The 18383-nt window shown below is 42.4% G+C and overlaps 1 protein-coding gene across 2 annotated transcripts in view; it reads left to right on the top strand.

Annotated features, from left to right (window-relative positions):
- The window catches only part of SPOPL (speckle type BTB/POZ protein like), a 41167-nt gene extending 30434 nt beyond the window's left edge, over positions 1-10733 (top strand). For both annotated transcript variants that reach the window (XM_077273027.1, XM_077273026.1), the window contains exons 5-10: positions 1553-1730; positions 1819-1874; positions 2738-2860; positions 4265-4407; positions 4764-4817; positions 5687-10733. In XM_077273027.1, coding sequence (XP_077129142.1) covers positions 1553-1730; positions 1819-1874; positions 2738-2860; positions 4265-4407; positions 4764-4817; positions 5687-5831 — 699 coding nt within the window. In that variant the 3' untranslated portion in view covers positions 5832-10733. The remainder of the gene's footprint in view (positions 1-1552; positions 1731-1818; positions 1875-2737; positions 2861-4264; positions 4408-4763; positions 4818-5686) is intronic.
- The last annotated feature ends 7650 nt before the right edge of the window (positions 10734-18383 follow it).

The raw sequence follows: 18383 nt of genomic DNA, 5'->3' as shown, positions 1-18383 counted from the left end.
CTAAATGCTGGGAAATTGGCAATATATTGGGGTTGAAGAGTGGTGATTGGTACCCACCTATTCCTATTGAAATAAACCTGCAAACGAGGAGGGGTATTAATGAGCATACAGAGGTTATGGATGTGCCACAGTAGGCCTAGGAAAGAAGGAAAAAAAAGTCCAGTCCTGGGTCGCTGGGATCCAAAGCCACCCTGCCATTGAAGAGGTTAACATCGCCTCTGTCAGTGAATGGTCTGACGCAGTACATCGGTTTGCTGTTCTACAACGTGTGCTGTTCCGGTAATTACCGTGCATTCTCCCAGTAAAGGTCTGCGAGGACGCGGCTCTGCCCGTTGTTAGAGAAGCAATTTGTGAGATCCATAAAGCGGCTAAGTGCAGAAGGTCAGCACCCAGGAATGGGCAGGCGGGCGCACGTTCTCGGCACGGCCTGATTAGTCGCTTTCATGGCTTATGAATGTGTTAACCACTAATGTACTGCCTGTGATCTGCGTCTCCTGGAAACATGCGAAATTGGCAAGATTGCAACTTAATTATATGATATTATGGTGTGCAAGGGAATAATTGATATACAGCCCCGGAGAGCACATGGTGCAAATATCACCCATCCCATTTCCATTTAGACAAGTTAAATGAGCTGTGCAATGAATTTGTTATGGATACAATTACGGGGCTGACAAAGAAGATGCAGCCCCTGCCTGGTCTCCGAGCGAGCACAATCCAAACTGACTGCTGCGCCTCTCCGCCTAATGGCCCAACCAATTGGTAATTCGGGTAATCGGTTGGATGTCATTAAATGAAAAGACAAAAACAGTTTCTATCGAGTGCATTATTCCACATATTAAAACGGCATTACATATGGTGAGAGTGCAGCAAACTCTGAACACGAGGAGCACGCTTTGTATCACAGCCCTATTTATGAACCACGTGTGTGGAAGTGTTTGTGTTCTTCAGTCGTGGTCCATGCACTGAAGGGATGGCCTTTCACTAGGACCCCATTGATCGGGAAAATAAAGGGGTGACGGTGCTGATTTTCCCTGCACAGCAGCGCTCCCTGTCCCATTCACTTGGATGTAGTTTCCTGTGACGCTGGTCATGGGGTGCAGTGCTAAATCAACCCCGCAGCCTCTTCATTCTCTGTATTGGAGGAGTTCCTCAACAATATCTTACTGGTGTGCCGTTACTTTGTAACGTTGGTTTACAGAGCTAATCCAAAGTTTTTGTTGTGAGATGTTAGATGGTGTGCAAAGCGTATCCCTCGCTCTTGAAGACCCAACGTTTAAATGGACATGGTGTAATGCTTCATCTAACCTGTGGTGGCGCTGAAGAGTGAACACTTGCTGTCAATTAATATGTGCAGGCGGAGATTGAGTGCAAACTTCAGGATTATACAGCAGATCTCACCATGCAGTGGATAAGTGATGAGAATGAAAATATAATATAATAATGACCTGTTCATTAAACAATTGTAGCGTCTCTCTTGTAACCTCATGTTTTGATAGTGGGGAATTGTGTTGCCAGTCGCCTTGTAATCCATAGCCTTCTTATTTCCTAGGTAAGCGTAGTCCAAGACTCCGTGAACATATCAGGACAGTCCAGCACAAACAATCTGAAAGTGCCAGAATGCCGCCTGGCAGAGGACATGGGTTACCTGTGGGAAACCACCAGGTTTACAGATTGCAGCTTGTATGTGGGCGGCCAGGAATTTAAAGCTCACAAATCCATCCTCGCAGGTAACCTTTCCATCCGTCGGCCTTATCCTCATTGCTTCCGACTCCCGGAGCCGAGCGATCATCTGATCACATCTCTCCTCTCTTGCAGCTCGATCCCCGGTGTTTAATGCAATGTTCGAACATGAAATGGAAGAAAGCAAGAAGGTATTAATGTTCTCGGCTTTGTGCCAGGGAGATAAATCCGTCTAAGCCGGTGCAACGGTTTGGGGGTTTTCGTCTCTTAATATTTCACACCACTTTTTTTTTTTTTTTTGTGTGTGTGTGTGATGGGATTGTCCATCTATTGATTCACTGCAGTGATATGTATGTATGTAGCTGTCCTACAATAGCCCCACTAACCACCGTTCTTGGCCCTCTTCTTTTAGGCAGTGTTTTTCATTCTTCAGTCGGAATTGTGCAATATTTAAAGTAGTATTCCTATCTCCAATCTCGATAGGTGGTTACCTACAATTAGAAATGTAGTAGTTCTTCTGATTCGCTATGTCACTTACCTCATGTGCAGGGCATTGCAGTAGCTTAGGTATCCATGGTTACTACCACTAACTGTTACTTTGTTTGTAACCATGGATATGTAAGCTACTGCAATGCCCTGCATATGGGGTAAGTGGCATCGGAGAACTATACTACATTTGTAATTGGGGATATTTGCTATTAATTGTACTATTGGGATCGGATGCCCCTTAATTTCCCATATGGAGGCACTGCAGGGAAAACTGAACGCTGGCAGCCAATACCCCTGCAGTTTAGTTTATTGCCGGGGGTCCCAGCAGCAGTAAGTAATGTCAGTCAAAATTGGAATTATATTTAATACATGCTGCACTCTTTGTGTTATTCAAAGAAAAAAAAAATCCTTTGTCCTTTTACAGTTAAAAAATCAATTTACCTACTTTAATGCCAGGACCCAGAGGTGACCAACTAGTCATTAAATTGCCGCATAGCAGAACATTATGGGAGAGTTGCCCACTGTACAACATGGCAACCTGATCTTGCTCTGTTTTTCCGTACAGAACAGAGTAGACATTCACGACATGGAACCAGAAGTGTTTAAGGAAATGATGGGCTACATCTATACAGGAAAAGCACCGAATTTAGAGAAGATGGCTGATAACTTGTTGGCAGCGGCGGATAAAGTAAGTCAATTGCCAATCAATTGTTTTGTTTTTTTTTGTTTTTTTTCAACACCTTCACTAAACTGACTTTGAATTACAGGATCATTTACAAGTCAGTGTTTCAATCCACAGAATGGGACATCTCTTTAAAGGGGAAATATCCCCCACACCATGTCTAGAATTATTTTAATATTTGCGTTCTATAATTTTATGTAGTATCGGAGCAATTCTCTAACTTCATATTTTGGTCACAAGATAAGGTGAGATCTTCGCAACCTTCCTTGGCAGCATTGAAATGCTTATACAGTCAGTTTTTTCACTTTCCAGTTTGGGGAATGGTTTTTGGGGTTGGGGTCACTTTCACCATTTTACCTTTCCTCCCAAGTGGTGAGCATTGGCTGCAGATTTATTAGCTGACTTTCTTTTTGTATACCAGCCTTGATGCAGTCACCGGTGGAGTAAGAAGCGCCTTTTTAAACAAATTACATGGCGCCATTCAGTGCCGCCTTCTCCTGTATCGAAGGTAAGCGGGGCCGATGACCTCGCAGCCCCATAAAACTGCAGAGAGGTGTCCAAGAGTTGTATGTGTCATCTGCACCGCTTATTTTCGAAGTAGCGGACTCTGGACAGTGCTTCTTTCTGCTGCTGTTCGCCAGAGTCGGTAACTTACTCCCAGCCATGGATTGGAGAACAATTTTGCATTAATCTACTCCACTTTTGTTACATAAATTACGTTACATTTATCAGGCTGCACTATGCCATGTCCCCGCCCATTTGTAAAAAAAAAAAAAAAAAGTGTTAAAACTCCAAAAGTGGTAATTTACACGGTTGTGTCATTTAAACCATTTCCATTGTTTGCATCAGAACTGGCATAAAACAACTGCAAAGTTTCATGAATCGGTGCCTTAGTCTGGAGCACATACGGTTCATCACAAGAGAATCCTCAAGGAAACTTTCTATTGCAGCTGGAGTTTGTAGAATTTCCAACATTTTCCTTTATCAATAAGTGCAGGAAATGAAATAGTTTGATCAATCTATAATTTACAAACCTTATATGATTTCAGGTCATATTAAAGGAGTGTAACAAATTAGGTTGCAAACACTTTTTTAACAAATCTGCAATTTTCAGGATTCTACATTGAGGAGCGACTCCTGACCTCTTCATCTCCTGCTCTTAGTACAAGTACACTAGACAATATCCTACTGCATCATAAAAAATAGATTCACACCTTGCAGTAAATTTGAGGATTGTCTGCTCAAAAGGGGGCTAGTTACCTAAAATAACAAAAGTAAATGGCAATCCTTTTAAGGTGTGACCTTTGATTAAATATGGTGTGGAAGTGAGAGCACCTAAAATTTGGTACAAATTACTCCAATTTCAAGATCTGACACTTCTTTTTTTTTTTTTTTTTTTTTTTTGGTCAGTATGCTTTGGAACGGCTAAAAGTCCTATGTGAAGAGGCCCTATGCAACAGCCTGTCGGTGGAGAATGTTGCCGACATCCTTATCCTCGCAGATTTGCACAGCGCGGAACAGCTGAAAGCACAAGCAATAGACTTCATTAACAGGTAAGTGCAGTGTTAGTCCGTGACCAGAGGCCGCCATGTTCTATGGACACTGTTATGACCTTATCAATGACTTGGACTCCATACACATTAGACTGCCAGCCAGATTCCCTGATATCGACCGGTTTAATATGTTGGGGTCCGAGACAACTGACATCACCCCTGGCAATCCGGCATGTACAGATTGGGATTGGAGATAATCTGGCGAATCCGCCTCATATGAATAGTGACGGAAGCCGCTGTTAATATTAATTATCCTGTTGCATTAAGACTCGGCCCTGTTTGGGTTCAGTAGGGTTAAATGCAACCCTCCAGAAAATGGGGGATGATTATTTTAGTATATTATGTTCTTATTTCAGATGTAGTGTTCTCAGGCAACTGGGTTGCAAGGACGGGAAAAACTGGAATGGAAGGTCAGTGTGTTTTGGGTTTTTTTTTTAATTTTTCTTTTTGTTTTCTTTCCGCTCTCCCCTTCTCCACTTTATTATGGGTTAGCATAACCATTGAATCTGCATCATGGTGGCGATCATACCCGGGAAGCCAGTGACTCTCCTGATTTATCTGATTTGGGCAGGAAGATATTCGCATAAAACTCTGTGTATAGGAAGGGATAAAAAAAAAATCCCTCCTCCTTGGCCCTCCCATCAAGTCTCCCCACCAGGTTATCTCCTTGGTCCGGGTCTTTGACTCCTACCGTTGGGGTATATTCAGCGTTGGTGGTGGAGGACCCGGACCGAGAAAGCTGTAGAGAACTGGGTGGGGAGATGAGGTGACGGAACATGCGTAAAGGGAGGTGAATAGAATAGTTTTGGTTTATTTTCTTTTTACTGTTGATGAGCGAACTTGCTCGCCACATATGTTAGAGTCCCCTTGGCAGCTTGTCTCGTGGCAACACAAACAGGCAATCCCCTATTTTCTTACCTCTTTGTGGCCCTCGGTGATCCACCAGCGTTTTGTTGGATTCTATTTTGATACAGTCATACAAGTCTAATCGCCTGCACCCCAAAATTTGGATTCATTGCAATACTAATTTTTTTTGGGGGGGAAATTTGAAGTAACATTGGTTCTTTTGAAATTGATTTTCTCATGTCTAGTGATACTTTATCACTAAGGTCAAAGGGTGTTAAATGCCTGAGACTCCATCAATCATGAGCATGAAGGGGATTTAGCGCTGAGTGCTATGCAAGGTACTGCAGGCAATTGAAAATTTTAAAGCAAAAAAAAATAGGAAACTTTATTTACCATTTTTGTTTCTTCAAAAACCTTCTTTTTAACTTTCCAGTCAAGCTATGGATGTAATGGAGACAGACGGCTGGAAGTCCATGATCCAATCCCATCCACACCTAGTAGCCGAAGCCTTCCGAGCCCTCGCATGCGCACAGTGTCTGCCTTTCGGATTTCCAAGGAAGCGGCTAAAGCTGTCCTAATATTTGCCCTCCAGGCTTTGTCCCAGCCATCGAGGACTTTACAGTCAGTGTTCGAACTGTTTTACCTACCACACCAGTCAAAGCTTTTCATGTTGTTCTGTTTCTTCTCCACTTCCGGTTGTGCGCACACAAGACTGAGGAGCCATCGAACGTTTGCTTTGCGGATGGCCGACGTCATCAGCTTTAAACTCAACAGGTTGTTCTCTTATTCACTAAACTGCCTTAAATTATCCAACCTGTCATGTCCGCCCGTGGTTCCATTTTATCGGTATGGTTTTATGATATGTATTTTTTTTTGTTAACAAACCGTGCCTTGTCCTGTGACCGGGCTTTGTGGGGTTGCACGAACGCCATATTGCATCGATAACGTTGATGATAATATTGGCATTATGTGTTTTTGGGAGGATGATTTTGTTTGTCTCTTGGTCGTTCGATGGTAGCCGTTCAGACCCAAAAACCATTTATTTTGACAGATTCTTTCCCTTAAAGGGATATGGCCCCTAAAGTTTTTAAGACGTATCAATTTGATTATGCAACTGCAGCTGGTCTCTCCACTGGGACCTCAACCAGTCGTGAGAGCGAGGGTCTCCCAGTGGAGAAGTAAATGGCTCTTTCCATAACTCCTGTTTGCTTACACGCACGCCCACTTATTCACCAGCCACCCTCCGATATTGGGATCGGTGAGGACCCCTATCAACTGCACTTCTATGGCTTTTCTTTATAGTAAGCCATAAATACTTTTGTAGGGCAAGCCACGGCGGTGACATGGTTCAGGCTCCTGATTTATCTTAGAGGGATTTTCCCCTGCTTTAAAATGTAATATTATTGACCCCAGGGTGATTTATTACTTAAAGAAACCTACTCTTCTCTTCTGGATGACCACCACCGCTCCTCCACATTCAGGACTAGTTCTCCCGAGGATCTCTTTGCATGAGCATCTGGTGGAGGGTTGTGACGTGACCGGCTGCAGCGTTAACATTCTGTCCAATCAAAAGACAGGCGTTGATTGGCTGCAGTGGTTGTGTGATGCTCTTTTGCTGGTTTCCTTGCATCCACATCCTGCAGAGGTGTCACACTACCGCTGCAGCTAATCAGCAGCTTGTTTATTTTGCAGTACCTAGTGCAGAGGAGCGACGCTGGTTTGGTAGATGGGTGCTCCTTTTTTTTTAATTTTTCCCTCTCCTTTTATTTAATACTCTATCCCGGGCCCAAAATGTAAACAAAAGCTCCTTTTTTAGGGGTTCTCATCCAGCTAAAGGGAATAAAACATCTCAACCAGTTTTCCAAGTGCTGCCCATACATAGAGGTCTACCGAAAATCTGAATAATGTGATTTGTGGCTTATATTGCATGTCTCCCTAACATATAAAGGGTTTGTCCGGTTGATAGATACATATTTATTTATTTTTTCTTTAAATGCGGTTCTGATCCCTTTTTGAAGGGGGGAAAAAAAAAATAAACCGCTTGACAACCCCTTTAATAATTAACCTGCCACTGAAAAGTCCTCTATCACGATCGGCCATGTTGACCTGCTAACTGAGAAGACAAGTTGTGAGGTCGCCATCATGCGTTCATGTGATTGCCCCATCTAGAACATTGAGCCTGAATCTATTGCACTTTTACGGCGTGTCCTTTTGGATTTGCCACGAATATTGTGGATGGGAATAAACCCTTTAATATCAGATCTTCGTTTCATCTCCGTTTAGTCACTCCACTCTTCTACTTCTGACTATTTTACTATTCCAGACTACAGGAAAGATGACAACCACATAATAGCCGCCATGTGAGGTTTTATTATTTTCCATCGGATCCTTCCAAGAAGGACCTGAAATAGAATATTTAACAAATGACATATATAAATACTTTTTTTTGATATTGCAACGTTCACTTGCATTCATCTGAGCTGCAATACCTCACTTGGCCATTGACATGAGTGTTGCGGTTTGCAGAGAGAAAAAACAACTCCTTTTTTCGGATATTTGGCTTTTTCCATGTCCTGGTTGACGACTGGCTTCACGGGCATGTGGCTTTTTCCACTATGAGCAGAATTTGCTATACTTTTATCTATGCCTGCATTCATTTTAACTAAAGGAAGAGCAAATGCTTAAATCCATTAATCATAAGAAGAGCAAACGTGTACCGAAATAATAGGTTGACCAGACGTGACTATGTTTGGGTTGCCATAAGTTTGGAAAGAAACACATTCTTACTTGTTTAGTCTGTTTGATTTCAGGAGTTCATTTCTGTTCATTTTCTTAGACCCCAAACATCCCCCCCCCTCTTTCATCACATCACCCCCAAATGTGGCCACCGGTCACTATGACCATAGGACGACTTTCACTTTTATTATGCACTTTAAAAAAACAAAACCATTTCACCGAAATGTATCAGTCTTGAATCGAAAAGTCAGGATTATATTTTCTGTGTGCAATATCACTTTTGGGGGATTTTGTTGCAGTTGCTTTGTCTGTACACAAGGTAATATACGCTGGTTACATATGTGGCCTCGCAGCATACAAGAGGAATACTTGGCTGTTAGAATCGATAATAAATATCATTAAAAAAAAATTGTTACTGTCAATTTTAAAAGGGGTTTTCCATAACTTTTTTTTTTTTTTTTTTTTAATTCCAGCTTCCTTGATTTTCCACTTTTACAACCTATCCATGCAGTAATAATGAAGAATCCCTGTAGTTGTTGGGTGGGAGATTGAGCGCCTTTTGTTTGTTTTTTGCTCTGAGCAGGAAAGATCTAGGAGTTTCTCTGCGCAGGAAAATGCATTGAAAAAGTGTAATCGCTTGGCTGCTGTTTAGGTCTGGAACCATTGACCGGTTTAAAATTCTTGGGATCATTAATCACCTGAAACTGCAGGGTCAGCGCCCAACTATCTGGTCTTTTTCACTATTTTTTTCTGAACCACAAGGCTCTGATTCTTGCGGCCCCGTGGTTCATAATATGTATATATAATTTTTTTTTATTTATTTATGCGGGCTGCTGATTTCTTTCAAAAGGAAGTTGTAACAGGTGACATTAATTAAAGCGGTCGCTGGGTGAGTCCTAGGAGCGGGCTGCGGCTTCACTTGTAGTTTTAGTAATTTTATAATGGGGAAGAGAAGGGATGATGTGGATGTAACTTGCTAAAACGTCCTCTATAGGGAAACCTAAGGTGCAAAAAAAAAATTACATGGTCAATTTGTAAAACTCACAAAACAATTGACTGGAAGGTGTTTTTTTTTTTTTTTTTTTTGTTTCAATTTATTTTTATTTATTTATTTTTTTCCAATTTTTGGGCTATGCTCTTCCAGGTTGACCTTCTTCTTTTTTTTTTTTTTTTTTTTTTTTTTAAATTGTTGCAGGTAACAAGCTGCCATAACATCTGTCTTGTTGCAGTAGGTGGGCCCTCTAACATCCATTAATCATGTATCCGATAGTACATATCATTGTATATGTGCATATCCTATAGATCAGGGCACAGAACTGGAGGACTCTCGCTATGAAAGGGCTTCTCTAATGGTAGTCGATCAACAAGATTCAAGGGGCGACGGACCAGACTTTAGAGATGTCGACAGGTAGAAGGAGGTGTTCATGGTCCGATCATGATGTCCAGGGTTCTGAAAATCTTTTTACTCCACTCTATTGCTCCTCAACGACTCGTGGAAAGTCAGGCATCATATTTTATGCTGATATGAAAGCTATGAAACTGGCATTAATAATGGAAAACCCCTTTTAAATTGTGCACTTTTTTTTTTTTCCAAAATTTTGTGCTGGTTTAGAAAAAGGTACCCTAGGGAATTGAAGCTTATAGTAAATAAAAATCTTCTGTATAGACATGGGTAGAATTTCATTTAACATTTATCTGTAGTCACCACTAGAGGGCGCTCCATAGCTTGCTGTATACTGTTAATACATTGCACTCCATAATAAAGCTGTAGACAGATGGTTTCCCTCTAGTGGTGAAGACGGGCAGCAAATATTTTATCATTTAAAGAGATATTCCCAGAATCGAACATTGTCCACTATGACTGCACTCTCCCCTCCCAGTAATTAGTAAGTAATCTCTGCAGGAGAGAGAGAACCTAGAACAATGCGCCGCTGTTCCCAGCAGTCTCATAAACTGCCATTTTACCGAATCCAAGGCGCCATTTTCTGGATCACAAGGGGTCAAAGTAGTCGGGCTGCCCAGGGACTACCAAGTTAGGTAGGTAAGATGTTTTGCTTCTGGGAATACCCCTTTAGCTCTGTCGATGCAGGGGATTTGGAACTCTTATCAGGAAAAAAAAAAAGTTTCACTCCTTTTTGAAAATAGTAATTGCCACAGAATTGTGGATCCAAAAAGCCACCTTCATAGACACTTTCCTTACGTTAGCTGTTGTCATTTATGCCTGAAGATATATTTATTAGGAGAGGTTTCCCCATACGGTCAAATATTCTCTTAACGTTAACCGGTAAATTTAGCATTTTTCATTTTTGTGATAAAAAATTAATATTTAGCATGTCGCCAAATCCGTTACATTGAAGGAAACTTAATTTATGAAGCAAATGGGGAAAGGGAGGTGTGTGGGGAGGGGGGGGGGGAATATTTTTTTTATTTTATTTTTGTGAGGTTATTTGGTTCTGACCAAATTGAATTAGTAAATGCCTTGTTCTAAAGGTGCTTTTGAAAGCTCCCTTGTTTGGTACGGCACAGAGCCGCCTGGTGTGAAAACGCATCAAATAGGATTGTTTTATTTCAGGTTACTTTTGAAATACAGTTTAAGAAAAATAAATCTATTTTCATCGTCTTTTTATTTTCAACTTTAAAAAGAAAAAAACACATTTTGTACCAAAAATGTCAAACACTGTGCTGTAAGTAAATGTATAATTGTAGAGGTCGGCTGCATTAAAGATGCCTGTGACTTAACCTGTTATTGACTTGTGAAATAACATTTTTAGGTCTTATGTTGGCTGTTTTGGGGAAAAAAACATGTAAAATTGTTGTCCTTTCGCCAGTGTGGACTGTTTTTTTTTTTTTTTTTTTAGGGATTATATAAGATTTAAGCAGCATTACAATGCACTTTCCAGAAGTCAGAAACAAGATGCACAATTTTAAAAAAAATAAATAAATAAATTCAAGCAGACCAGTCTTGGCAGGTACCATCTCAAATATATTGTATTTAGAATACGGCTAAACCAAAGCTGAAGATCATCTTATACAGTTACATCATACCTGCAGATACAATGTGTCGTACATAAAATCTGGTGCTTGTAGTGCAGCATCATCTTTCCACGCTCGCTGAAATTGGAGAAGCCACACAACAAAATTTGAAGGATTCTGTTTTGCTTTCAATTATCAGGAGCGCTCCTGATGATTGACAGCCCAAATTTTGTACTCTGATGTCACTAGCAGCATTGGAGGATCATGGGTGCACTGCACTCTTTGCTAATGTGGCAAGTTTGTTTTTTTTTTTTTTAAGAGCTGGACACTATAGAACTAAAAATCCCTCTGTTCTTGGAACAGAGAATTTTTAACAAAAGGATTTTTTGTTGTTGTTTTTTTAGCACTCATTTTATTGGCAAAATTCCAATCTCTTTAAGTATCAGATGAAAAGGCCAATTTTTTTTTTTATTTTTTCTCCAGCAAGAGCGCCACAAGTGTCCACAGGTTCTATATGGTACCGGAAGCCAGCACCACTTCTTTTAATACAACCCCTGGCAAAAAATTTTGAATCACCGGCCTTGGAGGGGATGTTCATTCAGTTGTTTAATTTTGTAGAAAAAAAGCCGATCACAGACATGGCACAAAACTAAAGTCATTTCAAATGGCAACTTTCTGGCTTTAATAAACACTAAAAGAAATAAAGAACAAAAAATGTGGTAGTCAGTAATGGTTACTTTTTTTTTTTTTTAACCAAGCATAGGGAAAAAATTATGGAATCAGCCTGTAAATTTTCATACCCAAAAATAACACCTGCATCAAATTAGATCTGCTCGTTAGTCTGCATCTAAAAAGGAGTGATCACACCTTGGAGAGCTGTTGCACCAAGTGGACTGACACGAATCATGGCTCCAACACGAGAGATGTCAATTGAAATAAAGGAGAGGATTATCAAACTCTTTAAAAGAGGGTAAATCCTCACGCAATTTTGCAAAATATGTTGGTTGTTCAGTCAGCTGTGCCTAAAATCTGGACCAAATACAAACAACATGGGAAGGTTGTTAAAGGCAAACATACTGGTAGACCAAGGAAGACAGCAAAGCGTCCAGACCGGAAACTTAAAGCAATATGTCTCCAAAACAGGAAATGCACAACAAAACAAATGAACGAATGGGAGGAAACTGGAGTCAACGTCTGTGACCGAACTGTAAGAAACTGCCTAAAGGAAATGGGATTTACATACAGAAAAGCTAAACGGTAGCCATCATTAACACCTAAACAGCAAAAAACAAGGTTACAATGGGCTAAGGAAAAGCAATCGTGGACTGTGGATGACTGGATGAAAGTCATATTCAGTGATGAATCGCGAATCTGCATTGGGCAAAGTGATGATGCTGGAACTTTTGTTTGGTGCCGTTCCAATGAGATTTATAAAGATGACTGCCTGAAGAGAACATGCAAATTTCCACAGTCATTGATGATATGGGGCTGCATGTCAGGTAAAGGCACTGGGGAGATGACTGTCATTACATCTTCAATAAATGCACAAGTTTATGTTAATATTTTGGACACTTTTCTTATTCCATCAATTGAAAGGATGTTTGGGGATGATGAAATCATTTTTCAAGATGATAATGCATCCTGCCATAGAGCAAAAACTGTGAAAACATTCCTTGAAAAAAGACACCTAAGGTCAATGTCATGGCCTGCAAATAGTCCGGATCTCAATCCAATTGAAAATCTTTGGTGGAAGTTGAAGAAAATGGTCCATGACAAGGCTCCAACCTGCAAAGCTGATCTGGCAACAGCAATCAGGGAAAGATGGAGCCAGATTGATGAAGAGTCCTGTGTGACACTCAAGTCCAGGCCTCAGAGACTGCAAGCTGTAATAAAAGCCAGAGGGGGTGCAACAAAATACTAGTGATGGGTTGGAGTGTTTTTTTGGTTTGTTTTCATGATTCCGTAATCTTTTCCTCAGAATTGAGTGATTTTCATAATTTTTCCCCTATGCTTGGTTAATAAAAGTAACCATTACAGACTACCACATTTTTTGTTCTTGATTTCTTTTAGTGTTTATTAAAGGGAGTCTGTCACCCCCAAAATGATATATGAGCTAAGGCCACCGGCATCAGGGGCTTATCTACAGCGTTCTGTAATGCTGTAGATAAGCCCCTGATGTAACCTGCAAGGTAAGAAAAACAGGTTATATTATACTCACCCAGGGGTGGTCCCGCTGCTGTCCGATCCGATGGGCGTCCGGGTCCGGGGCCTCCCATCTACTTACGATGACGTCTTCTTCTTGTCTTCCTGCTGCGGTGCAGGCGTACTTTGTCTGCCCTGTTGAGGGTAGAGAAAAGTACTGCAGTGCGCAGAAAGGCCAGAGAGGCCCAGCACCTGCACACTGCAGTACGCAGTACTTTGCTCTGCCCTCAACAGGCCAGACAAAGTACGCCGGAGCCGCGGCAGGAAGACAAGAAGAGGGCATCATCACATGAAGATAGGAGGCGCCGGACCTGGATCGGGACGCCCATCGGACCGCAGTGGGACCGCCCCTAGGTGAGTATAATCTAACCTTTTTCTCATTTTTCAGGATACATCGGGGGCTTATCTACAGCATTACAGAATGCATTACAGAATGCTGTAGATATGCCCCTGATGCCGATGGTCTTAGCTCATATACGATTTTTGAGGTGACAAATTCCCTTTAAAGCCAGAAAGTTGCCATTTGAAATGACTGTAGTTTTGTGCCATCTCTGTGATCTGCTTTTTTTTCTTTTCTACAAAATTAAACAACTGAATGAACATCCTCCAAGGCCGGTGATTCCATAATTTTTGCCCGGGGTTGTAGCACTGAACTGGAATACCAGATATGGTGCTTTTTTCTCAGTCGTCCATGACAGCACTACCAGAGAGACGGGATCCGCCCTTCAGGGACAGGAAACCTATAGCATAAAAGGGCAGTACCTCGCTCCTGCGTCAGTTTGGTTTCCTGTCCCTGACAGGGAACCCTCTAGGATCGAGCTATGACGGCGGGGAGGCCCCTGTCATGGCTGGTGCGGTGTCCGACGCCGCCACTGCTGGGACCGAGGAGGTCTGCAGAATGCGCGGAGGGAAGCGCGGCCTCCTCCCCGGAATGGGGTAGGGGCTTCGGGGACCTGGTGTGCCTTACATCTTCCGCTCTTCAAATAAACCTTACTTCCCTTCCTCCCCAAAACTATGTGGTCACCCCACTAAAATCCTCACCTCAGCAACATGCATTGGAACAAGAAATCACAAAGCTCATAAACAAAGACGTCATTCAAGAAGTCCCTCTACTGGAAAGAGGGACAGGGTTTTATTCACCACTGTTTCTGGTTCCAAAACCGGATGGATCCTTCCGCACAATAATAAACTTGCGGAAGCTAAACGGTTATGTAAAGAACCAAAGTTTCAAAATGGAATCAATAAAATCAACAATCAAAAACCTGTTTCCGAATTGCTTCATGAAGTGTTGGATCTCAGCGACGCGTATTATCACGTCCCCATCCACAAGAACTCCCAGAAATACCTCAGACTAGCAGTGGTCTTGGGAGAAGTAAGGGAATACCAGTACAAAGCCCTTCCCTTTGGCATTTCATTGGCACCCCGTATATTTGCCAAATTGATAGCGGAAATGATGGCCCATGTAGGAGAAAAAGACATTTTAATAGTACCATACTTGGACGACTTTCTAATTGTCAGCAATTCAGCCCAACACTGCCGCCAACAATGCGACAGAGTAATAAAAACAGAGTTAGGCTGGCTTCTAAATCTCCAGAAATCAAAACTAGAACCTACCAGAGTTCAAGAGTTTTTGGGCCTAACTTTGGACTCGATAACACAGGAATGTCGTCTTCCAGACCAGAAAAAACTAAAAATATTAAATCTTGTCTCAAGAGCTTGCTCAAACCCTCATATGACCTTGAGAGGGGCGATGTCACTACTGGGGTCCCTTTCTGCCTGCCTTCCAGCAATACAGTGGGCCCAAATTCACACGAGGAACCTCCAGTGGGATATTCTGAGGAATCAGATTACACTGGAGGGACATCTAGAAGGACATATGACTCTAAATTCAGACACTATTCGTTCCCTAGCCTGGTGGTTGGATTCCAACAACCTATCAAAAGGGGGTTCCTTGGGTAATAGACATATCTCGGATAGTTACCACGGATGCCAGTCCCACGGGGTGGGGAGCTCACCTGGGCAACATTGTCACTCAGGGAGTCTGGACAGGTCAAGAATATGGGGCGTCCTCAAACCAAAAAGAACTTTGGGCGGTGAGCCACGCTCTATCATACTTCCTTCACAGCCTACAGGGGCATCATGTCCGGGTTTCCTTGGACAATCAGGTCGTGGTAGCCTACCTGAGCCACCAGGGGGGGACCAGGTCTCAAGCCCTAATGAAGGCCACTTCCCAAATCTTCACTTTAGCAGAAAACAACTTTATATCCCTCTCTGCGCTACATATAAAAGGGGTAGTGTTGTGAATTCCGTTCTTGGGCTCCATCCTGTGGTTGCGAATGGTATTTTTGGGAGTTCTGCTCTTGGGCTCCCTCTGGTGGTTTCAAGTGGAACTTAGCAGCTGCGTTCACTAATCGGTTTCCTGGCCTTGTTATTTAACTGGGCTTTTGGCTTTAGTGGATGCCAGCTGTCAATGTATTTCCTGTGGATTCAGTCCTTTCCTGGAAGTTCTCTGTTGGCCAGTCCATTTTCAGCTTAAGATAAGTCTGCTACTTTTTGGGTGTTTCCCTGCTTGTGACCTTCTGTTCAGTTCAATTTATGTCTTTTGTCCAGCTTGTCATTATGAAATATTCTGGCTAGTTGGAAGCTCTGGGGTCGCAGATTTGCCCCTCCACACCGTGAGTCGGTGTGGTGGTTATTTTTGTAAACTCTGCGTGGACTTTTAGTTTTTATACTGACCGCACAGTAGCCTTTTCTGTCTCTGTCTATTTAGATAGTATTGGCCTCCTTTGCTAAAAAATCTAGTTTAATTTCTGAGTTTGTCATTTTCCCTCTCCACTCACCATCAATATTTGTGGGGGGCTATCTTCCTTTGGGGGTTTCTCTGAGGCGAGAGCTTTCCGTTTCCATCTTCAGGGGTAGCTAGTTCTTAGGCTGTGCAGAGGCGTCTAGGCAGAGATAGGAACGCTCCACGGCTATTTCTAGTGTTGGTGTTAGAAGTAGGGATTGCGGTCAGTAAAGTTACCACCTCCTCAGAGCTAGTCCTATTTTTGTTTTACCCACCAGGTCATTTCAGTGCTGCTCCTTAGCGAGTCCATGATTGGATTTGCCCACCAGGTCATCTCAGTACCGCTCCGTACCCACCAGGTCATAACAGGGTAGAGAACCAAAAAGCAGACTTCTTAAGCCGTACCCATTTAAAACAGGGGGAATGGACACTGAATCAAAGCGTCTTCAATCAGATCACCAAACTATAGGGGGTCCCTGTAATAGACCTTTTTGCCAGTGTAGGGAACAGGAAAGTAAAAGAATTCTGTTCTCTAGACCCCAGGGGGGCCCTCGGGCACTGGATGCATTCACGATTCCCTGGACTCAGGGACTCGCATATGCCTTGCCCCCTTATATACTTATCCCGGCAGTTCTGCAGAAAATCAGACAGGGCGAGTCTCATCCTAATAGCCCCCTTCTGGCCCAAAAGGATCTGGATAAACTAGTGTCCACATTATTGAAAAGTAGGAAAACCGTAACAACTAAAATCTATAGCAAAACCTGGAAAAAGTTTGTCCACCTCTGGGGTAAAATTACAAGATGGGGTCCCAGTTGCTAAAGTATTAGAATTCCTACAAAAAGGCTTAGATCTAGGCCTCTCGGTAAGCACCTTAAAGGTGCAAATCGCGGTTTTAGGGCCATTATACAGTGAGAATATAGCCGCTAATCCATGGGTAACAAGGTTTATTAAAGCTGCTGTAAGATCTAAACCCATAAACATTAAAAGACTACCAACCTGGGACATAAGTTTAGTCTTGTCAGCTCTAACAGAACCCCCGTTTGAGCCCATAGATTCGATACCACTTAAAGCTGTGAGAAGGGCCGTTTTAAGTGATAAGGTTTTAACATCCGCCCGTAGAATAAGTGATCTCCAGGCTCTATCTGCAAATCCTCCCTTCACGCAAATCATGGATGATAGGGTAATACCAAGAACAGACCCTGCTTATCTACCCAAGGTTGCGTCCAATTTTCACAGGTCCCAGGAGATAATCATTCCTTTCTTCTGCCCAGACCCTAAAATAAGAAAGAAGAAACATTTCACACATTAGATGTGAGAAGGTGTCTAGTACAATACTTAGAATCCATCCAACAGCATAGGAAGGAAGGGTCTCTATCTGTTTTCAGGGACCCAGAAAAGGACTCAAAGCCTCCAAAAGCACTATAGCTCGCTGGGTAACAGATGCGATAGCCTTGGCGTACTCGTCCACTGGAAACACAGTTCCTGAGGGGCTCAAAGGGCACTCTACAAGAGTTATGTCGACCTCCTGGGCCGAAAGGTCGGAGGTATCAATAGACAAAATCTGTAAGGCGGCCACCTGGTCATCACCTTCAACCTTTCTTAGACACTACCGCTTAGACCTAGCCTCTTCATCTAACTTAACCTTCGGAAGAAGGGTCTTGCAGGCTGTGGTCCCTCCCTAAAGCAGTAATCTCTGCAATTCTCTCTGGTAGTGCTGTCATGGGCGACTGAGAAAAGCATAGTTACTTACCGATAACGGTATTTCTCAGAGCCCATGACAGCACCTGCTTATTCCCCCCCCTTTTGTCACGTGTGCGGTGTGCACCTTATTATATGAAGTGTGTATTTTCATTATAGACACGGTGTAATCCTGCTAAGCAATATGTTTAAATTATATATTTTTCTGTTGTCACTAACCTGGAGGACCTCTGATGCTCTGTAAACCAAACTGACGCAGGAGAGAGGTACCACCCTTTTATCCTATAGGTTTCCTGTCCCTGAAGGGGGATCCCCTCTCTCTGGTAGTGCTGTCATGGGCTCTGACAAATACCGTTATCGGTAAGTAACTATGCTTTTTTTTTTTTTTTAAAGAAGTCAGCCATGATTACCTAATATTGGACAGCCCCTGTTAAAGTCTACCTTGTTTTGGACATCAGGTAAGTAAAAAAAAATAATTAAAAAATCCATATTCAAACTGGTTCCTAGATTGAGGAGGGTGGGAGGGGGATTCCAAAGTGGGAGCTGGAAAAGTTTCCGAGGAAGGGATTTTCACCATGCAATTGATCTGCATGGCCTCATTCACAAGTCATTAATTAAATTTCTGTTGTCCCTGAAAGTCAACGTGAGCCTGAAAATTTTTACAGGTATACTACAACCCCTTTAACCCCTTAGCGACAGCCAATTCTGTACTTTATGACCAAGCCAATTTTTACAG

The sequence above is a fragment of the Ranitomeya variabilis genome, chromosome 7, assembly GCF_051348905.1.
Source record: "Ranitomeya variabilis isolate aRanVar5 chromosome 7, aRanVar5.hap1, whole genome shotgun sequence".
Lineage (NCBI taxonomy): Eukaryota > Metazoa > Chordata > Amphibia > Anura > Dendrobatidae > Ranitomeya > Ranitomeya variabilis.
The sequence above is the reverse complement of the archived record's forward strand: the minus strand, read 5'-3'. Positions and strand labels throughout refer to the sequence as shown.